Source organism: Osmerus mordax, chromosome 1, assembly GCF_038355195.1.
Source record: "Osmerus mordax isolate fOsmMor3 chromosome 1, fOsmMor3.pri, whole genome shotgun sequence".
Lineage (NCBI taxonomy): Eukaryota > Metazoa > Chordata > Actinopteri > Osmeriformes > Osmeridae > Osmerus > Osmerus mordax.
The window spans coordinates 19,013,013-19,039,724 of NC_090050.1; the positions used below are offsets into that span (position 1 = coordinate 19,013,013).

At 44.6% G+C, this 26,712-nt stretch overlaps 2 protein-coding genes across 2 annotated transcripts; both read left to right on the forward strand.

Annotated features, from left to right (window-relative positions):
* Positions 1 to 1,464: 1,464 nt before the first annotated feature.
* ptgis (prostaglandin I2 (prostacyclin) synthase) lies at positions 1,465 to 7,698 on the forward strand. The gene is made up of 10 exons (XM_067244072.1): positions 1,465 to 1,600; positions 2,315 to 2,438; positions 2,579 to 2,754; positions 3,078 to 3,221; positions 3,509 to 3,633; positions 3,771 to 3,979; positions 5,879 to 6,041; positions 6,307 to 6,488; positions 6,964 to 7,115; positions 7,313 to 7,698. Exons 1-10 carry the CDS (start codon positions 1,533 to 1,535, stop codon positions 7,467 to 7,469), a joined length of 1,500 nt encoding a protein of 499 aa, XP_067100173.1. The 5' UTR covers positions 1,465 to 1,532; the 3' UTR covers positions 7,470 to 7,698.
* Positions 7,699 to 8,669: 971 nt separating this feature from the next.
* kcnb1 (potassium voltage-gated channel, Shab-related subfamily, member 1) lies at positions 8,670 to 25,449 on the forward strand. Its single transcript, XM_067244059.1, has 3 exons — positions 8,670 to 8,696; positions 9,184 to 9,765; positions 23,521 to 25,449. The coding sequence occupies exons 1-3, from the start codon at positions 8,670 to 8,672 to the stop codon at positions 25,447 to 25,449; spliced, it is 2,538 nt and encodes an 845-aa protein (XP_067100160.1).
* The last annotated feature ends 1,263 nt before the right edge of the window (positions 25,450 to 26,712 follow it).

Below are 26,712 nucleotides of genomic sequence, written 5' to 3' on the forward strand. Positions count from 1 at the left end.
GAAGCACACATTGTGAACAACCAAAGTAAGTGCCAAAGGGAAGAACCATAAGAGCATGTAGTTAAACAAGTTACAATTAATCACTGCTCGGAAGGTCAATACCAGGGTCTTGAATCTGATACGGGCCATGATAGGTAGCCAGTGGAGAGAGATGAGGAGCGGGGTAACATGGGAGCGTCTGGGTAGATTGTAGACCAGGCGGGCCGCTGCGTTCTGAATCCTCTGAAGAGGGCGGGTTGCACATGCTGGGAGACCAGCGAGCAGCGAGTTGCAATAGTCCAACTTGGAGAGGACAAGTGCTTGGACTAGCAGCTGGGTGGAGTGCTCAGACAAGTATCTATTAAGTTAACCACCTGTGCATTTCTGCCAAGTTTAGAAATTATATCCGTGTGAACTAACTTCAACTTGTCTGACAGGATGCAAAAAGCATGTAAGGATGACTGTTCAGATTGTTAGCTGTTCACTTTGATGCAATGAGCCCTTTTAAAGAAAAGTAGGCCTATTATCCATTATTTACTGTTCTTCTAGAATTTCCACTGGGCCTCTTCACAATAAATAATAATATGCATCTTCCGCTTAGGGAAGAGACTTAAGTCAACTTACTAAAATGTTAAATGTCTTTCCCTCTGCATTAGTGCTGCATGATTTGACTTTGAATATGGGCTTAAAATGAACTGCTGAAATTGGATGCTATGCTATAGGCTACATTAGTTGTGTCCTCAAGACTGTATGTTCTTTTTGCCCTCTGCTGGTAGAAATGTTTTAAAGCACTTGTGAATCGTTCGGCTGAATTGGGCAACCAAATTTTTACTAAATGTGACATAAAAAAAAAAGGAACACTTGCTAGTTTCGACCAGCATGACTGTTACTGTTACCATAATAACCACAACACATGACTGTCAGACTTGTCAGACTGGAAATAGTACAACAATTAAGGTAAAGAGAAGCCTGGAAACGAAGTCTGAGAACTACATTTACATTTAGTCATTTTTAGCAGACGCTCTTATCCAGAGCGACTTACAGTAAGTACAGGGACATTCCCCCGAGGCAAGTAGGGTGAAGTGCCTTGCCCAAGGACACAACGTCAGGTTGCATGACCGGGAATCGAACTGGCAACCTTCGGATTACTAGCCCGACTCCCTCACCGCTCAGTGAACTAGTTGTTCATGTCTGAACCTGAAATATTTGGCAAATGACTCCCTTAAAATGGCATTACACTGGAATGCTCTTACAACGCAGGGACAACATATTTCTCTCTGTCCCTCCTCTTTGACAGAACACTTCACACGCGCGCGCGCACGCACGCCCACACAAACACACACACGTACGATGCACATTTTCGGTTTAGATACAGCTATGAACGAATGATACTCATGAGATGACACGCACCTGTCACCAACCACGCCCGGCCATGGTGAATTTCTGAGTTTGATATCATCACTATTGCTTTGTGACACTGCATAAATAGCAGTGGTGAAGTGGCGAGGACATTGCAGCCTAGTGGCACTCTTGTAGCCTACGGATACGGAAAGATGTCTTGGACAATAGTTTTGCTGCTCAGTGCTCTTGTTGCACTTTTGTTTTTGTCCTCACGCTGGAGGTAGGCTAAATGTTTTCTATTTGTTGAACAAAGTATTTGTTTATTTACGTCCTTATAATATGTTGTAGGCTACATGCCGACGAAAGATATTGACTAAAACCAGACCTATCAATCGAGATAGTTGATATCCGATAGTTGTTATTCATTCGTATGTGTTTGCTTTCTTTTAACAAATCCGTTTATATTTACGTAATTATTAAATCAATAGTTATGCCGGTTCAAAATACTGTGTAACAAAATAGTATTCCCATAACATCCGTGTATTCCGTGAATCATGAACCCGTCAGACTGTACTGCTGAACGAGTTGAAAAGCTTTAGGGCATAATATGTAAATCAGTTGAGATGTTGACAACTGTGAATACGAGCTTAGGCCTATGTCAAAATCAGAATAGGCTTTATTCACCAAGTAAGTTTGCACAAACAATGAATTTACTTTGGCAGGAATTCCTACCACAGTTAATACGATAAACATATAAGAATCTTAAATATAAAAAGTTGAAAATGTACAACAGTCTAAATAATTCTAAACAATACTACTCTATACAATAGGCTACACGAGCTTCGCTACATCTTACTTTTTTTTTTCGCTACATTTTACATTGCATGAGCGAAGCTCATGCAATGTAAAATGTAAAATATCAAATAAGATAGTGTAATGTTGACGTTCAAGTTTTTAGGTTTGTAGTTGGCATTCATGTACCTGTGTTTGACAGACAGAAAAATGAGCCACCTTTAGACAAAGGGTTCATTCCTTGGCTTGGACATGCCCTTGAGTTTGGAAAAGATGCTGCCAGGTTCCTGACTAGGATGAAACAGAAGCATGGAGACATTTTTACAGTAAGAACTCAATAATCATAGTCTCAGCCTTCTTTAGTTAACTCTCAATTCCTGTTTTATCACACAGCACATTGTAGTGTTATCATAAAAATCAGTTCGCAACAGTGGTGAAACTCTCTGAAATCTTAAATGGTCTCCAGGTTTGTGTTGCTGGTCGTTATGTGACCGTCCTGCTAGATCCCAACTCCTACGATGCCATCCTGAATGACAGGTCCTGTCTGGACTTCACTGGCTACAAACACTTGCTTATGGAACGGATCTTCAGCCTGAAGCTGCCCACTCACAACACAGACACAGAGAGGGTCTGGATGAAACAGTATGTTGGATGGACTTCTAATACATATGTACAATCTGCCTTTGGTTTGGTCATACTGCAGGAGGACTATACCTTAGTACTACAGTATACCACGATTTTCTTGGTCCAAATGTGTCCAGACATGCGTGGAAAATGTATTGTACTATATCTTACTAAAGGCTAATTGCCCTTAAGATAGGGGTTACTGCTTACTCTTTCTTGAAGGCAGTTGTCCAATGCATGTACTTTTCCAACAGAGTCTAACCCTAACCTCTTTTGGAAGATGTAATTCTAATGCTATGCCATCTTAAGTACATAATAATAGTTCTCTATGTTGCTCCCAGGCAATTTCAGGGTGTGAGCCTCACCCGCCTGAGCAGCTCAATGCACAGTCACATGCAGGCCCTGCTGACAGACCACAAGAGGGATGGCCCTTCAGACTGGAGGCAGGATGGCCTCTTCAACCTGTGCTACAGCCTGCTCTTCAGGTAAGGCAAGACAAACAAAAAACCACCACGTTTAGAACCAGAAAAACACCCATAGTGTAGTCAGTCCTTCATTCACAGTAGGCTTGGAGTCCTGTACCCTACAATGAAATAACCCTGTAGCTTTCTACATTCCTACTCAAGAGGAACTTGTAATGTGACACAATGTGTCTCAACCAGGAAGTGCTTTTGGTGTTCAGGCCGCTCATTTGGAATGGGACTTAAGAACTACAGTAGCTAAAGCTGGAATCTGTTTCTATACAGTATAATTAATAGTATTTTGTCTTTAGGGCTGGATATCTCACATTGTTTGGTTCAGAAAACAACAACATTACAGATGTAACCACTGTCTACAAAGAGTTTCGCAAGTTTGACGATTTTCTCACAAGATTGGCACGCTCAACACTCAATCAAGGTAAAATAGTAGGACAGACACCTGTTGTATTTAGATGAAGTATTATGACTTATCATAGCATATAAATACCATCCCTTAGTGTGTATCTCTGTCTTTGTGTGTCATTTCTAAATGTATCCATGTTGCATTTGTCTCAGGGGACAGGAAGACAGCCGTCTCGTGTAGAGAGCGTCTGTGGGAGCTTCTGAGCCCCACCTGGGGACCTGATCTGGGGACGCGACTCGGGACAGCAGAGGGCCCAGACGGCCTCTCCTGGCAGCAGAACTATCTGCAGTATCTAAAGGAGGACGGGGTGGGTGCTGAAATGCAGAAGCGAGCCCTGCTGCTGCAGCTGTGGGCCACCCAGGTGAGCGTTCACTAGACACAAGCCACACACACGCTCGCAAGAAAACCAAGAGGTTCATACACTTTGAGAAAAAAAAGTCTTCAGACACGCCCTTGTGGTATGCTTGAACGCTCCCAGTGTCCTGTGGTAGGTTCACCGTATTCTTCTTCCCAGAGATGCGGAACTCCTATTTTAGTACTTGTGACGCAACTTCTTGTGAACACTATGAATCATACAGAACAGAATGTGAGTTCCAGCACTCCTGTAAATAAAAGCAGGTTATCTAAAAGCAAACCTGTTCTGCATTTATTAAATAATGTGCTTTTTCACCAACTCCTTTGATGTATAATGCACAAAAATCAAAATAAATACAAAATCTATGAACATTTTTATATCATAGATTTCATATAAAATAACAGTGAGAGCTTTCTCATAGCCTCTTTATACTAGTCTGACAACTTTAGTTTGTTGATGTTGCACCATGTGACCAGGTGAGGGAGTCGTTGTACTGATAGACACAAGTCTTCACTACAATCCAAAGAGTTTACGATACACGCCTGCAGGCTGCAGCTGCCCATGCTAAAGGCCCTGCCTGTTCAGCTGCTCACACCTACTGAGACCAGGGAAGGGCTGAGCGGCTGGGGTCTCCCCCTGGGGCCCTCCCTCTCCTGCCAGCTTGATTAGAGAAGACCCAAGCATCATTGCTCTTCCCCTAATCACATCTGCTGGGACTTCAGAACACACTCTGTGTGTCTGGGCTAGGAAGGAGTCTAGGCTAGGAAGGACAGCAGCACTGCATGTCTGAGAGACGAGGCTGTGGAGAAGGAGTGTCAGAGTGGATATGCTCTGTTTATAGTGGCAAGTCACAAGGAATTACTCTCAGTGAGGCCCCTGCGATCTCTGATCCTACATTCAGGCAACTAGCTTAACAATCATTTTCCATTACAAACTGAAAGGCCAGTATTTCATCACTGCCATGCTAATGATGTTGTCTTAGCTGGATCTTTTGCCTTTTGAGTGTAATGCTGATCACTCACCATCACACAGACAGCATGCTTCTGACATAATCCAAACAAAGAGTTGGGGTGTTGGAGTTAGGCACAATGTTCTTAGTCACTTTTGGTGTTTTTCTGATGGATTTTGTTTTTTTTGTTTGTTTTTTGTATGAGAGGTCCCTGGGCTGGTCTGTCTGTGGGACTGCTGGACTGTCCATCATCCAATGTGCCCATGTCCATGATGGATCACAGGGAGTGGCTGTCAAACTCATTCAGTCTGACTCACTGTCCTGGCTTCACACAAACACGTGTAGCCCACTCCCTTCCTCCACCCCTGTTGCTAACACAGGGGAAGAAAACAGCCAAAGAGAGTAAACCTTCCGTCTGTATGTGTATGGGGACATGCGTGAGCAAGTGCGTTATTGTGCTGGATAGATCTTTTATTTGACAGGTTAGCCAGACTTGCATGACATGTGATCTTTCCATATGGCGTTTACCCTGTTAGCGAAGGCTTGACCTGAGCTGTGCTGAGGTGAGCATAGAAGCCCCCTCGTCTCATGTCAATTACTTTCTGACAGGTGCAGACAGCTCACTCTGAAAGCCTGGCGGTAGTGTCTATAGAGGCTGATGGTAGTGTCTATAGAGGCTGACGGTAGTGTCTATAGAGGCTGACGTTAGTGTCTGTAGAGTCCTGACGCTGTGTCTATAGAGGCCTGACAGCTCCACTGATTACTTCTCAGATCACACCCAGCCAAGACCTCGTAAAACACCAAGATCTCATGAAAGAAAGAGAGAAGAAATTCGAATCTTTTCCTTTTCTTAGGAGTGGGATTATTATAGGTTGATATTGAGTCACGTTTGCACACCGTATTAAGTTCTTTGTGTGTTTTAATGGTTGATTCAGTTCTTTGTTGTTTCATTCCAGGGTAATGCAGGACCTGCTGCCTTCTGGCTTCTCGGCTTCCTGCTTACTCACCCTGAGGCCATGCGAGCTGTGAGGGAGGAGATCAGAGGACTGCCTCTGCAGGAGGGGTTCCCACAGCACCACCTGTTGGAAACACTGGAAAGACACCATACACCTGTGTTTGGTAGGGAGCCCCAAGCATTCCTCTCAATTATTCACTTTGTGTCTTCCACCTCAGGGCTTGGCCTAGCTACTGACACTGAGGGGAAAAAACCCTTCTGAACTGTGGGGGATGACTAGAAAGAATAATGGGATAGGTCTGATAAATAAAGGAAATTCTTTGGTTGAGGAAGGAGGTAAATCTTTGAAATGCATAATGGAGTTACACTCACTGCTGCAGCGTTATAATCTCACACTAACATCCTTTGGTCTTGCCCTGTGCTCCACAGACAGTGTTCTGAGTGAGACCCTGCGCCTCACAGCTGCTGCTCTCATCACCAGAGAGGTGGTGAAGGACAAGAACCTCCATCTGGCGAGTGGGCAGGAGTACCATCTCAGAAAGGGAGACAGGGTGTGTCTCTTCCCTTTTCTCAGTCCCCAGATGGACTCCCAGATACACCAGGACCCTCAGGTACAGGACAGACGGACATACAGACATACATTCAGAGAACTGGCCAATAGAATGACAAGGCTCTCTTTCAACACTCACTTTCTAGATAAATATATTTCTCTATTGACTTGGGGAGAACAGATTTGACCTGGGTTTTTCCCTTGAGTCGTGCAACCAAAACAAGTATTGTCCTGTAGTCGGTTGGTGCTGTTTAAACAGATTACGAGCTGGAAAGGTTAAAAGGCTGGAGATCCCAAGTGATTAGCTGGTAAAAAGCCTTAATTAAAACAAACACAAGAAGCTTGGCAAGTGTGCTGAAGAGAAGGGGGTTGATCCTACAGGGACTCTCTCTGGGTCAGAGGTCAGGACTGGCAGAGCAAAATGGCAGGTCTCAGTCCTGAATGCACACAGACACATTCTATGGACCATGATTCTATGTGCCACACAGTAGCATAGTCTAATTATACTAACATGCGTTTTTATTTCTGCTTTGCAGAAATTCCAATATGATCGCTTCCTTAATGCAGACATGACAGAGAAGAGAAAATTCTTTAAGGGAGGAAAGAGGATGAAGTACTACACCATGCCCTGGGGAGCAGGGGGAAATGTCTGCGTTGGGAAACATTTCGCTGTCAGTGGCATCAAACAGTGAGTACTTTGGCACCCTACACTTATGCAAATCAGCCCTGCACTTTAATACATGTCTAATGACCTCGATATGATATCCAATCACATCATGACCACCAGGGCACACTGACGTCATGTGAATGCTCAATCCCCAAGTGATATAAGCTATCAGTCAGATCAAAGACTGTTGAGTTTAGATGATGTGTCTGTGACCCCAGGTTTGTGTTTATGGTGCTTACACGTCTGGACCTGAAGCTGTGTGACCCAACTGATCGTGTTCCACCCATCAACCCCAATCGCTATGGTTTTGGGATGCTTCAGCCTGATGGAGACCTGCAAATTCACTACAGAATCAAGAATATAACTGAGACATGACCACCACATTTTAACTGCACCCTGCACCAAACTATTATTTTTACTACTACTACATCTGCTCAATTTTCCCTAATTATACTGTAAATACTGTATATATAATTTATTCTGGTGTGTTTAATATGAAACAGATGTATTTTTTCTATTCATCAAATGTTTTATGCTAGTGTTGTCCTGTAGCTTTTTATTTTTTAATGTCGGATTGTATACCTTAATAAATAATTCGAATGTTTTCGAGTTCTCGAGTTTAATCGAAGACCACCAACTAAAACAGTTTTTTCGTTACCTTTGTAAACTGACCTAGTTATGATTTTAAATTTAAAAGCAACGGTCTGTCAAACTGTAATTTTTGCTTTGAACAGTGTGATGAAGGGTGTAGCTCACAGCCTTCATATTGTAAGGGTTAAACACTAGGCGATTTAAAGCCGGGTGCTGCCGCGGATCCACCTTATGCAGCGAGATGGAGAGAGAGAGAGCGTAGTCGCGTAGTCCCTTTACGCAGCAGATGGAGAGGTAGAGAACCGTAGCAATTTTCAACATATAGGCTACTTGTTGATCTGTCCCCGAATCAGGCGGGTTACAGTACAGTATATGGTACATGCGGACATTGGACGCAGTTTAGCATCCCAGCCTAACCATGTCCGAGGCGGAGGAGAGTGCCACGGAGGCATCGTTTGAAAAATAATTGATGAGACCCCGGCAGTAATGAACCAATAGGCTAAGGTTCCACCTTCTTCTCTCTTACCGTTTTCTTGCCTGCCGCTGCCGTCGGATGAACTGTACAAAGTTAAGGTGCGTGTAAACGGTTTTCCGTGTCTGACAATCGTCTAAAGGAAAATTGACCATGCAAATGCAATTGTTAATGTTTATATTTATGTAAGCCAATGTGGCGTTAGTCTAGCCGGTCACTAGATAATGATTTGCGAACCCTCTCGATGTGCGACATGAAAAATAACAAAATGATTAATTGTTTCTCGCAACAATGTAGCCTAATTGAACTACATGGGAAATACATATATTACCCGTATGGAAAATAACTACATTTCTCCATAATGCGCATTTGGCCACCGGTTTTAGGATGGACCAATCCACGGTTTTTAGATACAGAGCAAGCGTACTGAATGGTATTTTCGGCAATTCGGTAGGCTACAGTGATTGTTGAATAAGGCTTGTATTAGACAATTGACTTCTTTGAACGATGTTATGTATGCAATGATAGCCAGGCACAGATTTTCTAAATTCGGTGATAGTTAGACTTCTTACAAGCTTCATGCTGGCTTTGATACAGACTAGTCTTTTAAAAAATCCCCTTTTTCAGAAGGGTGTTCTATGGTAGAGCGAATGAACAGCGCTGGATGTTGTTTCAGCACCATTACAGTGGACAGCGCTCACTTGGTGCCGCTTTTACTTTCTCCTGTCTGCGCGTCCCCACCCACTATTGAGCGGGAGCGAGGATAGCACCCTCGGTCTTAGACCAGATACAATTATCCATTCTCTCCTCTGATTAGAAGATTAGCTGTATGGCATGGTTTCAGAAATGTTCTGACTGTAGGTCACTGGGCTGTATGCTCCGTTACGTGTCTGTTGTTGACATCCTCTCCTCTCTGTTCCCTAGACTAAAGAATGGGGAAAACACTATAACTAATTTGTACTATAGGCTAACTGATCCTCGGAGTTTGCCTGTTGGACCAGTTAACTTTTGGTACACCCATCACTTGAAAATATGGAGAAATCCTCAGCGGAGCTGAACAAAGCAGGTTCCAGATCGACTTCGTCGCTTCCACCTGAGCCGGTGGACATCATCCGGAGCAAGTCATGCTACCGTCGGGTAAGACTGAATGTAGGGGGGCTTCCACACGAGGTTCTGTGGCGAACGTTGGATAGGTTACCGCGAACCCGTTTAGGGAAATTACGGGATTGCAACACCCACGACTCGTTAATGGAGATATGCGATGATTACAACTTGGACGAAAATGAGTACTTCTTTGACCGACACCCCGGGGCTTTCACATCCATTCTGAACTTCTACCGCACGGGGAAGTTACACATGATGGAAGAGATGTGTGCCTTGTCCTTCAGTCAAGAACTGGACTACTGGGGCATCGACGAGATCTACCTGGAGTCCTGCTGCCAGGCCAGATACCATCAAAAGAAGGAACAGATGAACGAGGAGCTCAAACGAGAGGCTGACAACATGAAAGACAGAGAGGGTGAAGACTTCGATACCACATGTTGTGCTGAGAAACGGAAAAAACTTTGGGACCTTCTTGAAAAGCCCAGTTCCTCTGTTGCAGCCAAGGTAAATATTCTTAGTATTACATTTACATGTATTCATTTAGCAGACGCTTTTATCCAAAGCGACTTCCAAGAGAGAGCTTTACAAAGTGCATAGGTCACTGATAACAACAAGATAGCCCCAAAAACATTGCGGGTAGCCAAAACATGAAGCACATATTGTGAACAACCAAAATAAGTGCCAAAAGGGATGAACCACAAGAGCATGTAGTTAAACAAGTTTTACTCCATGCCTATAGTGACTTTCAATTCAAGTAGGCTACCATATTAGTCTCCTCTATTTTTCACACTGTCTTTCTTTGGTTCCCCATGTATTGTGGGAGAGCAGGCAAGAGAGATAAAACTCTTTGGTTTCATTAATGAGGGTAGATGACCACATACTGGCATTATTGATTCATCATGTGGATTAACAATCACAAGCAGAATGTCTTTGACATTAAAGTCTTGTCTAAACTGAACCCCCCTGGTCTCTTGCAATTAACAAACACAGCCACCCTGATAGAGCCATATATTTGTGAAACCCGCTGCCTCGTGCGATCAGGTGTAAAGCAGACGATCTGAGGGTCAGCCTTTTATCAATACAGTAGAGATTACAGTTGGACGTTCAATACAGTAAGCTTGCCTCTGTATACAGAGGCTTAGCCGGACCTGGAGAAGGGACTTGTTAGTTTAATAGGCTACAGCAGACTATAGTAAAGCAGAGTACAGCGAATCAGAACAGAGTAGAATACAACAGAATAGAGTAGAGCACAGCAGAGTAGAGTACAGCAAAGCAGAGCAAGTAGAATATAACAAAGTAGAGCACAGCAGAGAAAAATAAAGTAGAGAGCAGCATAGAGTGTAGAATAGAGCAGAGAAGAATATATCAGATATGAATGGAACACTATTGAATAGAACAGAGCAGAGAATAATAAAGTAGAGTGGGCATAGTAAAGTAGAAGTGCAGGAGCAGCGTTTCTCTCCCTCAGAGAGACACAAGCCTGCTTTGATCATTCTCGTCTGAGCTGGACTGGGGGGGATCAAAGAGAATGCTGTCTCCCTCCAACACTGCTAATTACGTTTTAAATGGAACACACCGCCTTGTTTTGGGAGGTACTCAGCTTACACTGGAAATGGTATGAAAGCTACGAGTGGTTAGTTCATGTCAGATGATGCTTCACAGTGAACACAGGCTTCATGTGGAAGCGGCCAGCCCACTACATCACTAACAGGCTGGGGGGAGTTCAGTGAGTCGGTCAGAGAAGCATCAAAGGCATGAAGAAGATGCTAAATCAATGCTGATCATGTTTGTGGTTAGGATAATTCTGTAGTGCTGTAGCACTGGGATGACTGTTCTCAATAGACTACCATACAAATCAGCCTCGATTAACAAGACGCTATACAGATTAGGCTGGGGGGAAATATTCAGTGACATCATATTACAATTCCATATGTAAATATAGATAATCATCAATGTGCAATACAGTAGGTTGTTTCTGAGTGAACTCCTCTTGTTTTAATGCCTGCAATTCTTCCCATCAGTTAAACATTAACACTGTGATTTCCTGTCACCTCTTTAGTAGTATCATTACGAGACTACTCTGGCAAGCCTGTGTGCCAGGGAAAAGAGCAGCGTCCACACAATAAGTGGTAGCATTTATCAATTACTAATTAGCTTAAAAGGGCAATGCACTGTAAAACCACAAACCGAACTACTAAAAGCTTTGATAGAGCGTTGTCCAAGGTTTTTTCCAAGTACTGTGATAAACTGCAATGCAGTTGAGTGGTCCAGTCTCTGGTCCAGTCTGAACCACAGGTTTAGATGGTGCTGAGGCTCTGCTGTGTTAAGTGTTTGTGTTCAGCTGTGCTCCTCCCCTCCCTGGCCAGTGGTGGGATTGGACATGCAACAGCCTAGAAACAGATGGTCACTGGTGATGACAAGCACAGGAAAACCCGTCTCCAGGCAACAGGAATATCATTGTGTGTGTGTGTGTGTGTGCATGAGTGTGTGCTTCCTAAACCCATGCCTGTGGCTGTACAAATAAATATCTACATATGGTATATGACCACTTTTCTATCATAATGCCAGACAATTGAACAGGCATTCCCTGTAAGTACAACACATGGTACATTACTGTGTGCTTGCTTTCTGTTTCTCTCCCCATGTTATATCTACCTCCACCCTATCCTTCTTCTCGTTCCTGCGGCTCCTCCACTACACCTTCAACTAAATGTCAGGGAAATGTCACATTAATTATACTTCATAAGACTCCAGGCCCAATTTGAAGCTCCTCTCCAGTTCACATTCTCTCTCAGCCATAGTACTGTCTGCCTCGGCCTCAAATTAGATTTGGGTCTATGGCCTTGCTGCACAATGAGATTGTGTCTGACCGCTGGCATATCAGTGTATCACTGTCTGCCCAGAACCCAGACAAGCCTCACATTAACAGAACCGTACCTCTAGGCCCGGATCACAGGAAAATTGTACAGCAGGAAAGCTGTGGTCTTGGATTACAAAACTCCATGTTGTTTCTGTTATTGTTGATGGACCCTAATCTTCAAAGAATGTGATACAGACTTACTACAGACATGTGTAGACTGCTTGTAGACAACAGTAGACTGACCTGCTGTGATGTGACTTGTGGCTTGACTGCTCTACGTAACTGGAGGTGATTTATTTATATTAGTGTGCATCCAGTAAGGGGAGGGTTGAGCCACTGATTGTGCTCAGTGCTCAGTCTGATTGATAATGGCAATGTCATCCGCTTAATACCCCTGAACCTGTTTTATTTGTGATTAAACTAAATAAAGGGGAGATAAATAATTAATAAAGGAAATCTGTGAAATGTACTGAGTGAAACAAGGTCTAAGTAGGTAAAGGATAAAATTGGCTCAGAGCAATTAACAGAACAAATAAACAAACCTAGGCAGAATGAAAGTGGCACTGTCATTCTGTCCTTTCTGCATCTAAACATCGGGAATTGCAAATTACAGTGCTGTCAACAGGCATTGTGCGTCAGTGGGCAGGCAACAAATTCCAATTATGCCTTTCTTATGTCGTACTTTAGATGACAAATTAAAGCTGTTTGTCTTCATTCCCACTCATAAGTCAGTCCAATACAGGGCCTGGACTGACACCAACCATGAGTCGACAGATTGTCTCTTGACAGCTGGCAAATTAGAAGCAATCAAATATGTGATCATTTATAATCTGTCAAGCAGGTGATGAGTTTTATTGGGATGAGTAGTCCCTTTGATAGGGGATCCACCTCAACTTGTGTGACTCTCTTCAGTATCCCAGTGTTATAAGTGTTTAAGACTCCAAGGAAAAAACACATGAATCGTACAGTAGGAAGCAGCCTTTCATTTCGGTCTATACATCAACCCCTCTCCCCTTCAATGACACACACACAAACAAACACACACAGTCCTGCATTACAGCCTTTCACATACTTCTGTTCCCTTCAAGCATAGAAAAGTGAGAACCCGATGACTGCTATTTTTTGAGGGACACGGCAGACCAAGGGTGGACTATTGAAAAGAGTGAATTTATGTCTGATAGGGTCTAAAAGGAAAGTCCTAACTGATGGTGTTTCCAGGCCGTTTGCCTGTGTCTCTATCTCTGCCCTTTTGTGGGATAGAGATAGACGCCAGAGATATAGCCCTGCATCATTTGTGGACTGAGATTGAGTACCCCGTGCAGTGATTGCTTTTGTGGCAACGGCTCTACATGCCTGTCACTGCGTTTTGCCATCAACAGGCCTGCCTGGTGAGTGCTGATGTCCCCTCAAATCAGGCCTGAAATCAGATCCTCAGACCCATCTGTGAAGAGGGCAACATGACCTCTGAGGTTTCCTGGTAGTCTTATGTTCACACTGGAACTTCCTTTAAGACTCTTCCTCTCAGGCCATCATATCACCCTGCTCTTCTGTGTCCAGGTCCAATACATAGGCTTGAGTATCAGCCACTCTAGCACTGAAATGTTATCGATTAATGATGAATTATTGATAACAAATTTGACCTTTGACCTGCTTACTCAATGTTTATTTCACCCCACAACACGCAGAGAGACAGATAAATAGACAAACACACGCACACACACACACACACACACACACACACACACACACACACACACACACACATACACACACACTACAATAGTGAAACAACATCCCTTAAGCTAATGGATTCCTGTGACTGTGCTAAATCACCCAGTATAAAAATAGCTCTCGTCTTTCACACATATGCTAAGATCCTCAATTATCCTTGCATGACACTGAAAACCACAAGGGGTGTGTGTGTTTGTGGTGTGTGTGTGTGTGTGTGTTTGTGGTGTGTGTGTGACTGTGAGTGTAGGATGGGGATGGTTTACAGGATTTGCATTCCAGTACAAAATGTTCTAAAATAAATGTCCTCATATTTCCTGTCCTTATTTCAATATTAGTATTTTGTTTATTGTTATTATGGGTTTATTTATTATTAATGTTTTATTATTATTTACAATCTTTAGTTTACTCTTTTTTTCTGTCCTTCTTAGCCTCAGATTGTCTTTGCCTTTATCATGGTACTAGAATTGCCCTTCTCATCACCTCCTTTATTTTGCTATCTTCACTCCATTAGGGCATGAGTCAAACATTAGCAATTCAATTTTAAATCTAACTAAGAGTATACACTGAATATTGACATTGATCAAACTAAGAAAATACAATGAAAACAACAGTGTTCTGAGGCTGGTCTTGAGTTGTTGCTGTGCATGGATGGTTTGGAAGCTGTAATTCATATTGCAGATGGACTTCACACCTCAAACTGCTAATTCAGCAGTGGCATCACCCTGGAAACAGATGTCAAACTCCATGGCAACTGCACTTACAACATTGGAGATTTACAAAGATGGAGGCAAGTTGAGCTATGGGAAGACTGTGGAACTGCACAGAGGAACTAGAACAGAATGATCTTTTTTCTGACAGTCGATTCATGATCTCTAAATGTGGTTCAAGTCATGACATACATGTATATTCATGGTCATTGTTCAACAACGATGAGTACAGGGATATGAAAGAACTGTTCACACCTGTACTCTGTCTCTATCTCTATAAACCACTGAAAGCATTTGTTCTTTATTACATTTACAGTACATTTGAGTCCTTTATCTATCTCTCGTCTTCTCCTTTTTGTCCTCCTCTCCCTGTGGGTGCATGGTGGTCTGTCGCTCATTGCCCTGCATGAGAATTCCTAGTTGAACAGTGAACAGGTTAAGTGGCTGGGCTTTAGCTGTGCACATCTCCTTTCTCCACCGCCCCCGCCCGATCCCGTCCTCTCCCTTTCACCTCCACCCCTAACCGCCCCCCACCCCCACCCCGTAAACACAAAACCAAAGGACCACAACTCTCAGCTGTTGATCTCCTCAACCCACCTACACAACAGGAGCTGAATGCATCATTAGGCTGTGGTCGAATGAAAGCCAGGATAAGGGCAATACAGCAGCTGAACTAGAGTCAAGTAATTATCTGTAGAAACCTAGGTTCTTGATGGGGAGTGGTAGGTGTGCTTTGCTAAATAGCATGATGTCACACAATGATCCACACTGCTTTAAGCCTATGTATTGTGGGACACATGCATTGTTTCAGCACTGGACAGCTCCACAGCTTCCATCCCATGATTAGTTCTGTCTATGATTGAAATCCAGTCAGTGTCAATAGCTATTGCATGTTCTTTAATTTTCCTTGCCAGTGGAAAATGTCAGGAGCACATTTTTCACATTCAAAGAGAAAGGGACAGAAGATTTCCATGTATTTTTGGCCATGGCCAATTCCTCCATCGAGTACTTTTCACGGTGACTAAAGAGGACTTGATAGAAGTTTAACTGCTCTACCGAGTCTATAGTCTGATGTGGAATAAATGTTATGCTTTTACCTATAGCTACTGAATGACTTTTTGATAGTCAGTGTAATTCAGACACGTGGATAGACTTACCTAGGGTGATTTAGAGTTCAAGTTGTATCTCTCGCCTCCCAGCAAATAATCTTCAGTGGCAATGAAGCATGCTCGAAAGAAACTTTCCTCCTCATGTTCTTGTTATCCCAGATCAGTTCAGGCTAATCTGAGAAAGAGTGTTGATCAAAGTCAGTCCGGCTCACTGTAAACAATGGACCAAGTTTCATGTACCAGTGAGGTTCTTCCCAACCCCTGACAAGAACATCTGTGGATAAGGTGAGAGTAGCGCATGAGAAAAATCACAGGAGGCATAATGAGTTTGCGTGTGGTGTGTGTGTGTGGTGTGTGTGTGCGACATATTTAGGAACTTCCTCTCAGTGAAGTGGTATATGATGGATGGATGGAGGGGGGGGGGATATATGGCCCTAGTTTCAAGCTGCTTGGCCCTGAGGGCTCCCACTCCCTCAGCCCTACAGAAGGAGAAGGGCCATGTCGCCATTACTCTGATGAGGGTGATGAGCGGCCCTCTACAAGACAACAGCACTCTAAACACTGAATACACACACGGATTCAAGCGCCAGCTACCAATCAGACCTCACAGGCAAGGAGTTGAGCTGCTCTCCGCAGGTGTCACAGCCTCCTTCACTGGGGGGACTGCTGTCCGGTGTAAGGATTGGTTAGGTGTATGAATGACCTTGACGGAAGTGTGAAGGCCTGGAGTACCAAAATAGAATAGGAGGAGAAACATTAATCAAGTCAACGCCTGATTGAGAGAAAACCGAGAGGGCACTTGACCGTTGGCGCTAGAGGACTTTCACCTTGTCTGCAGCACACTTTCCCTGGGCCACACACATGCTTGAACTGCCATACACACCCACACACACTATCAAATACATGCCATTGGAACATTATTCATTGGTATAGTAATTGCGGTGCAGGTGTAGGTCAGACATGTTTTCTGCATTCTCCTGGGTTATAGGACAACCACTGATTATCACAGTAATGACTGTATTAGACTGGTAATGCACCACCAGTGCCAGTGTAAAGCTGTGGAGTTACTGCTGAGACCCTGGAGGTCTAGCATGTTCCAGACTGTGAAAGTGTTCACTCCTCTCAGTCTACCAGCTGCTTAAAGTCTGTCCATGTTACAACATCAAGGATTCGCCCGCTAATCTGTCTCTCTGTTTCCTACGCTATTAAAGAGATTAAGGGAAACTTCCAGGGAATGCCTTGGGGTCTGGGCTTTCCCATGCTGGATCTTTCTGAGAATTAAGTTCTCAAATGATGGCATCTGCTCACTTTTAGATTGGACCGCTTTGAGGTCAAAGCTTTTATTTAGGCTGTCCTTTTAACTCTCACAGACGTTCACATTAACGAGCGACTCACCTTTAAAAGAATGTTTGAGAAAAGGAGAGAAAGAGAGAGTGGGATGCTCACGTTCTCTGTGATTAAGCAGTGTTTTGTTCCTGTTGCTGAATTGAGTGAGTAACCATCACATCTTCATCAGTCAAAGATTGCTAGTCTCATCTTTTGTTTGTTGTGATTTTGTTTTTCTGAACCCCCTCCTGTTCATTCCCTTCCCTTCCCCGCCCTCACACAAACACAGACACTCACAGACACACACTCACAGACACACAGATACACACACACACTCTCTTTTCTGTGCCAAAGCCTACTGTCACTGTCACCATAGCAACTGTCACTTCTGTGATGCTAAGACCTGCAGCGGTCTTCCATCTAGGTTTGGTGTTATTTGAAGGTTTGTGTGTGTGTTTGTGCTTGCGTGCGTGTCTTTCAGTGCTGAGCATATGCAGATGTTTGATGTTTTCAATTCCCCTCAGGTGCAATGAGAACACTGTTCTAGTGTGTAGGTAAGTGAGTAGCAGGATGGCATGGGCAGAATGGCACTCTGGAGTTTGTTGACGAGTAATGGTCATGCCAGAACCAGGAAGCAAGTTAAGTGTGAATGTCCACACACTGTGTTTCAGACAGAATGCTGCTGGACCATCCATTCTTGTGTGGTAAAGTGGATGGGCGTCCTGTAAGTATTTGACCGACAAAGCACAATTCCAGATGGGGGTCAGTCTCCACCAGAATCACCACACCCTATGCTGCTCCTATTTATAAGACTTGTCAAGAGTGGCCAGGGTTTAAATATAGATGCTGAGTCTGGATTCTACTCCTCATATGAGATGCATGAATAATTGAGAGACAGAGGAGCCGAGGTGGGATTCATTCAGCTAGATGAATGGTCCTCGTCAGAGCCCAGTCACCTGCTCACATCCCTAACACGCGGCCTCGGCCGGGGGTGAAGGAGCAGTAGACACCGAGAGGGAGGGATGTGGAGAGAGAGAGCAAGAAAGAGAGGGACAGAGAGAGAAAAGGCAGCTACTCAGATTATCACAGCTGCCATCTCTGGGGCTATTTGACACAGCTGCATGCACAGCGCCATGGTCACAGCTCCTATTTGGTTTATGGGCTGGTCTGTGTGTTTGTTTTTGAGGTGGGGCCGTGCCAAGGCGATATGATATGGGGCTGTTTGTTGTGTATATATAAGCCTGTGTGTGTATGTGTGTGTATTTGTTTGTGCATACATGTCTGTATGTATTGATAACGCGTGTTCCATTGATTATTATTATTTTGATGTTTTAGTGCACAACATGCGTGACTATGAATCTCTGTGTGAGTTTGTGTATTTGTAAAAGAGGGAGTCTGTGTGTGTGTGTATCTGAGGGTGTGTGTTTTCAACCTTTCATGCTGTGGGAAATGTAGAAGATAGTCCCCTCCCGTCTCCATGGAAACCCAATCTCTTTCAGAAAGACAGGGAGGCAGAGCCCTGCTACATTGAGAATCAAGAGTGAACTATCCAACATCATCTGACGCTCTCCTTTCCACTCTGGTGGTTTAAAACACTGATAGTCTCGAGAGGAACTGTGGCAAATCCAAATGGATATCCATGGTATCTTATTTAATGTTTGACATTTACATTCCAGGTTTGGAACAACCCCAGCCAGAGGCTGAACACTGACACCTGCTTGCACCATTTCAAAATCGGATGTCTGAATGACCATTTCGATTGATCATTTATCTGACTTATGTCAATGTTTAACATCACTGTCATTAAAGCAATCCATATCAGACAGACACAGAGCTGCTCAGACCAGCAGCAGGGATAATCCTTTAAGCTTTAGTAAATGGCATCCATAACAATAAGAGATCTATTTTATAACAACAACAGATGTACATTCTGTTGGGAGAGGAACGTCATGTGAGAGGGGTAAGGTGGACAGAGGGCTTGGACGGCGAAGTAGCACAGAGAAGCACTGAGAAGGGAGACAGGAAGAATGAGTGTCAGACTTGCTTTTCACAAGCCGCTCCACATAGCCACCTCCTGTCGAGCTTCAAGGGGGTTGTCATGACGACTGCGTCTGGCAGCCCTGCCTTGGAAAGCGTGGCATGATGTCCCACTGGTCAGGACCAGGGCCCATGGAACACTGGCATAGCCTGAGGTCAGGAGGTCTCACTCACTTAGTGACCATTCCAGATACACACACAGACACACACACACACACACAGCTCCGGTGTGAGTTCAAGGGTGTCAGGATTGTCAGGAACAGGAGCAGCAAGTTCTCAAGTGGAAAGGCTGCTAACGAAAGGATGGGCAAAGCACCGGGGCGCTGGGAGTTCCTGTGGGAGCCACCCGGAACAACAACACACTTTCCAAGGCGTTCACTTCTCACCTGAGCAGCACTGAACACCAAGGGTGACTGAACACGGACAGAATTAGACACACTTCAGTAGCTTTTTGTTCCAAAAGCAAACCCCTGTTTACCTCACCCATGTCTATGAGGGTAAAGTAGTCGATGATTCATTTATGAGGTCTCTACTGTATCCCAAGTTCAGAGTTCAAGGTTTTAATTTAGGGTGGCTGAGTGCAGTGAAACATGCAAGCTGACAAGCTGATAACCTGACAAACTCATCTTAGATCAACATAGACCAGAAGATGAATCATACTCTCGCACCTGGTAAAAACAAAACCAGGTCACAGGAGACACATTGAAAAGACTACTTGCTAGGAGTTCTAGTGCATGAAGAGACATTAAATTGAAAAAAGAACTAAATGTTTTTGGTGCTAATACAATTTCACTCTAATGTGAAAGGATATTGACAAAGTGTTTTTTATTTAGTTACATCTCTTCCTTCCTATGGAGATACCCATAGAAAGAGAGTGAAAGACAGTCTTTCTTTTAAAAGCAGGAAATTGGAGCAAATTAGGATGACTTGTTTAGGTGTGGAAAGGAATAGGCACAGTCAGCCATCACTGGTCGTCTCCTCTGCTTTCTTCGTGTGCTCTCCAAAAACACAATGAATGTTTCTTGGCAGACATCCCATTCCCTTTGTGTATTTTTCGCTCTCTCACACTAAATGTGTCTTGGGAATCTTCTTAAATAGCAGACTGGGGGTTTGTACGACCTTATATGTGATTCAAGGTTAGACAGTGTGTGTGTACCAACATGGGTCTGTGTGCCAGCAGACGTGATTGGGCTCCGGGTTTGTTTTGTGTCTGCGTGGAGGCAGGTCCTGTCAATCTGGTGTGTCAGCCTCAGATCAGGGCCTCCGGCCGATAACTCCTACTCTCTCTGTGTCTGTGGGCCTGCTTCTTTTACTCTTTATAAGATCTCCTTTCTATCCATCTAATCTTGTCTTGTTGATTTGATAACTTCATTTGACATAATGGAGTTTGTTAAGTCAGTACCATTTTAACCAAGAGACCATTTAGGTGTTATGATAAAAATGATAGAAACGACATCCTGACAAAAAGTGAATGATGTGATTTCTTTGTCTCTTCTGTGTTTGTATACAATCTATCAATAAGGCTATCACATCATACTCATACTGTATATCACTATGTCAATGTCAGACTCCAACCTTAACAGGAGAACATAGAGTTTATACACTCACACCTACACACAACCCAGTCAAATGCACACAAACACAACACACGCCTAAATGCTTAATCATATGAGGGTTTCCTTTCGGCATCAACCATTTAAAAAAAAATCTTGGTTACCTCAGAGTCCACAGTGAGTGCTTCCTCAGTTCATAATGCTGTTTGATGTCACACATTACAGTCAGTGGTTCTCTAGGTTAATCCAATCAGCTCCCTGCTTTTGAGCTGTTTTTTTGTGTGCAGTTGAGATATGGAAGTTTTCTCTTGGTCATATTAGTAACATGTGCAATATATGATCAATGGCACTGGTTTATGGCCTTAGCAGTGCTATTTTATTCAGTGGAAATATTAACAACTTGTGCCCGACCTTCCACCAGCCGATGAGAAGATAGAAAGAGGGAGTGTGTAACAGAGAGGGAGAGAGAGCAAGAGAGAGGAAGAGGTGTGTAGGGGGGATTCTTCATAGTAACAGAGTCAGGGAGCAGAGGGAACTTCCTGGTGGAACGTGACATCATAACCACAATGTTATACAGCACCAGTGGGCCATTATTAAACTCCCTGTCTTAGCAACCTTTTTATAGCTTCTCAATCCTATTACCTCGATCCTTTTCTGTCCTACACAGCGAAATTTTACCTAGCAGCATGGTCTCTTAGATACACACACAAACACACAGTACCAACTCTGTATCTGGTTGTTGTGATGTTCCTCCCTTATCTTCATTCTTGTTGTGTCTTGATAATCTGTTTATAAATCCTGCTGTATCCTTTGAACCTGTAGGCTGTTGATTCACCAGGACACCCTCTCACACCGAATATGGATATTACTGTACCACAGCTGTCTAGCTGATCTTAAATGTACCTAGCCAATCTGTCTGTGATCACTGCGACGTTGATTAGCATGATAAATCACCATTCACCACAGGCAGCTTACAATTCCACCCCTTCTGAGCGTCTCTGCCGGGTCTCCAGTCCAAGCATCTCCCTGCTCTGGGGGCATCTGATTCAAGCAGCAGATTTCCTACGAGGTTGCTGAGGGAAAATGGAGGGAAAGACGAGATAAACAGATAGGGTCATTATTCACGTCTGCCGTGACGCTATGGCAACAGCATGTTCAAACTCTGATTGGTCATGAATAAGGTAGCCATTCTGGCCATCACATTCACTCCTGGGGTGTATGCAAAATTATGAGGCCGTTGTCAAGGCCCATGATGTCAGTCATATCCTAACAACCCCTCCCACTGCCCTATTTCTGCTGCCATCCCTTTCACATTTTCCCTGGAGAGGTCTGGCCGAATTCCATGTGCTTCCCTGTCTGTTTTAGTTGTCTACTGGGATTCATAGTAGCAGCCCTATTGCTCACCATCTGTTCTTTAGTTACTCCTTTCTGAATCCTTAACTTTATAGTATTATAAAGTTAGTTATAGTTCAAAAGATAAAAGTACTCAAGGTACAATTATATGAGTACTATTCTACTGGATGAAAATCGAATGCAGTTTTGTTGCCATTACAGGCTGTCCGTGCTGTAAACACCACTGTGTACGCACATGAAGAATCCCCAGCCACCTGTATTTTAATTCTATTTACACACACGGCTAACTCCTCTCTGCTGTGTCATTACTTCCTGTTTCTACCAGGGCATGCACACACACACCTCGTCCCCAGGGTGAGGCTGGAGTCCTGTGGCAAGCCTTTAGGGAGTCAGTCAGGACAGGTTAGGATAATAATAGCTGAGTGTTGTCTAGTAGTAATCCTGAGCTTGGATAGCTGATCAGACAATGGCTTGCCCATGACCTTGTGTCCAGTTTACCACACGATTAACAACACAAGGAGTCTCTCCATAAGGGTCTCTTAGTGTAAAGGTAAACAGAACAATATCAATCACAAAACTCACTCATCGTCAGTATTCATGTTATGCAAAGTAATAGTACAGCAAAGTATGTAAAGCATTAAAACCATTAGACATCTGTTATCTATCAAAGCATGTCACCTTATTTCAACAGATATAATGAACTATTGAAGAACAACAGAGTAGCTCGGTTGTTGTCGCCCACTTGGGAGACAAAGAGAAACATTGGGATCTGTGCCCCTCAGGCCTGTGATGATGACATTCTGACTCCAGCACCACCTTCAGATGCTCTCCTCAGTGGAAGATAAAGGGCTGTGGTGTGGAGGCAATAGTGTAGGCATGTGAGTGGTGAGCTGGAGCCACATGATAAACTCTAGGAGTGGCTTACTGACCGCACAACTTCATGTTAAATCACTAACGTTATTGGATCACGGTCAGATTACTGTAACCTTCAAACCCAAATATTTGACAGTGCATGCATATCCATATGATCTTGAAAATGCAAAACATGTGGTCAAAGACTTTATCAACTCTAAACCGGTGCCAACAATACATAGCCAGTTCAGAATTAGCATATATTTACATTTGAATACAGAATTTGTAGGTTGTTTTGAATTCAGTTTTGCTGGCACTCCAATAAATTGTATTCATACAGTACTTTGAGCTATACTTGGTTTGGACTGAATGTCGTATTCTGCTGTTTTGCTGGCTTAGCATTGTCTTTCATTCTAATACTTACTCATGTGAGGAAGCTATTGTATTCAGATAAGTGGGTTATGAATTAATAATTGTTCTTAGCCTGTCCCAATGCAATAACTCTGTACCAAACAAACACAAAGACTTGAGTCAGCTCATGTCATATAAATCTGAATGGGAACCCATGGAACCCGACAGGGTACCTTTTGCACTGCATTCTGACATTCTCTTTGTTGACACAGGAAATTGGATGGTGGATGGAAGTTCTATTCTAATCAAATGTACACATGTTCAAATGTATAGGAGGTGGGGGCATTCTCATTGATAGCCTTTTTGTTTCCGCTTTACAGATCTTGGCCATCATCTCTATCCTCTTCATCGTTCTCTCCACCATCGCCTTGTCTCTAAACACCCTCCCAGAGTTGCAGGACACAGACGAATTTGGCCAATCCACTGACAACCCCCAGCTGGCCCACGTGGAGGCCATCTGCATCGCCTGGTTCACCATGGAGTACCTCCTCCGCTTCCTCTCCTCGCCCAGCAAGTGGAAGTTCTTCAAGGGTCCTCTGAATGTCATCGACCTCCTGGCCATCCTCCCCTACTACGTCACCATCTTCCTCACCGAGTCCAATAAGAGCGTTCTCCAGTTCCAGAACGTGCGGAGGGTGGTCCAGATCTTCCGGATCATGCGTATCCTGCGTATTCTGAAGCTGGCCCGTCACTCCACGGGGCTCCAGTCTCTGGGCTTCACCCTCAAGAGGAGCTACAACGAGCTGGGCCTGCTCATCCTCTTCCTGGCCATGGGCATCATGATCTTCTCCAGCCTGGTCTTCTTTGCTGAGAAGGACGAGGATGACACCAAGTTTAAAAGCATCCCGGCATCCTTCTGGTGGGCCACCATTACTATGACCACAGTGGGCTATGGGGATATCTATCCCAAAACCCTGCTAGGGAAGATAGTGGGGGGTTTGTGCTGCATAGCTGGAGTTCTGGTGATAGCCTTGCCTATCCCTATCATCGTCAACAACTTCTCTGAGTTTTACAAGGAGCAGAAGAGACAGGAGAAGGCTGTAAAGCGCCGGGAAGCTCTGGAGAGAGCTAAGAGGAATGGCAGCATTGTCTCCATGAATATGAAGGAGGCGTTTGCTCGCAGTGCAGAGTTAATGGATGTGGTGGTGGAGAAGAGTGAGAGACCACTAGATAATCACCTCTCTCCTAGCCACTGGAAGTGGACCCCCAAGAGGGCTGCCTCAGAGACCAGCTCCAACCACTCTTTCAACCCCCAAGAGTCAGGCTCCCCTAGCAAGGCCAGGGCCTCCAGCCCTCAGCGACTCAATGCACAGAAGCTGGAGGAAATGTACAACCAGATGGCCAAGACCCAGTCCCAGCCTAACCTCAACGCTAAAGACAAGGGCTCCAGGGCAGGCAGGCAAAGGGATGAGATAGAGCTAGGGGCTATCCCAGGCACTGGGGAGCCCATACTCGGAACTCGCGAAGGGGTTGGGGACATGAAAAGCCTGTCCAGCATTGACAGTTACATTAGCTGTGCCGCAGACTTCCAGGAAAACCCACGCTTCCCCCACAGCCCTGCGGCTGGTCTCACCCTCCAAGAGAGCAGCCGCTTCTCACACAGCCCTGCAACAGGCCTCTCTGGGCGGGTCAGCGCCAACCCCGGCCTGCAGACCACCCTGGAGCATGAGCCCATGGTCACTCCCTTCTCTAAGACTGTAGGCTCAGAGAACACACGGCTCGGCCCCTACTCTGGTTACCCTCTTAAAGGCTCCTCCTATAAGGGGAACTATCGTGGTGGAGGAGAGTCAGGTCGGTCCCCCAGCGCTCTTCTCTCAGACAGCTCGGCTCTGTCCGACCGCTCCCTGCTGAGCCCCGAGGTGTCTGTCTACACCACAGCCAGTAGCAGAACACCACCCAAGTCCCCAGAGAGCAGCACTCTGAGCCCTGCCATGTTCACCTTCCACGACTCCTCCATCAGCAAGTATATCGATGCCGACACTGATGAAGAAGAGCACCTTCGTGACCTCTCAGACACCAGCCCCTCCAAGCGCCTGCTGGCCAGATCCAGCCCTAAACGCCACATCAACAGTGGTTACCAGAAGGGCATCAACCACCTGGAGACTGCCCAGAGGGTGCTGGGCCAGAACTGCCTGTTTCCTTTGGAGGGGTCGCGAGGGGCATCGCATGAGAACCATGTGGGCTCTGAGCTCCCTCGCCCATCCAAAGGGGACAGGGGTCACTCCAATACCGTAGACAAGAGCCTCTGAACAGCAGAGCACAACCAGCCCAGCCCAGAGAGAGCTGGAGCAGAGAAACATGCCTCTGTGGACGAGAGAGAGAGGGATGCGGAGAGAGGAGGAGAGACCAAAAGAGAGACTGTGCTGAGTCACTTTACAAACCTACAGAGAGGGCCACTGCACAGCCAGCTTAGGGCAATGTGTGGTTAACAAATACTCTGAACCTAGACTACAATAGAGGAACCACTGCCCTCCATCCTCTCCCTTTAAGCTCCCTTACCCACCCCAGAAACATGCACTTCCAGAGACTGGAATCCGTGCAGGGCTGCAAGTGCTGCCTGGCCTGGGAGCCAAGCTGTGGGGTCGGGTTTGAGACTCATAATGTGAGCATGAGGGTTATCAAACCCACCCTCTCCAGGTATATCTCAGCTGCCCACTGTCCACTTACTGAGAATGGGCTCCCACTGTAGTCTAGGAATGACAGATGAGATTGACAGCTAGAATCTACTTACTTACTATACTAGTGCCCCCCAGACCTGGCCTTAGTCACAAGCAGATGTTTGTATATGTGTGTGCATTTGTGTGTGAGTGTGTGTGTCCATGCGTAAGTGTATGTCGCTGTCTGTGTGTGTGTGTGTGTGTGTGTGTGTGTGTGTGTGTGTGTGTGTGTGTGTGTGTGTGTGTGTGTGTGTGTGTGTGTGTGTGTGTGTGTGTGTGTGTGTGTGTGTGTGTGTGCGTGGAAAGGTAGTTGTGTTGAAAGGTAATGTAAAAATACGAGATTGTCTACCTAATTGATTTATTTTTATATAGAGAAAATAAGGTAATGTATAGAAACCTGTAATGAGCTAGTCTGTTGTGTCATGACCATTTATTTAAGTATTTCTGTAAGAGTTATGTTGCAATTGTTGGTTCCAGCTCCTCTTAGGGAAAACCACAGTCTGTCATGAAGAGTCTTGTTTCTGATACAGTATGTTGATCTCATGGTGAGAGTAGAGTACTGAATTTCAGTTGTGAATATTGTCTTAATTGTCTGTTTGATTATTTGCCCCATAGAGCAGAGGGTCTGAGCTAAGGTATGAAAGTCAGGAATAAACGACCTTCAAGGTCTCCTTCGTAGTGAGGGGAGCTCTCCTTAAAAGGAAAGTCCAACATATGTACTTTGTGGGTGTGTAGCACAAGTATGCTGGTGTTTGTGACTATCAGGTTCTCAGGAGAACAAGTCTTCAATACGATGGCCACTGGTGTATTAAGATGCTGCCTCCAAACCCCACAAACCCTCCACAAGGATACCTG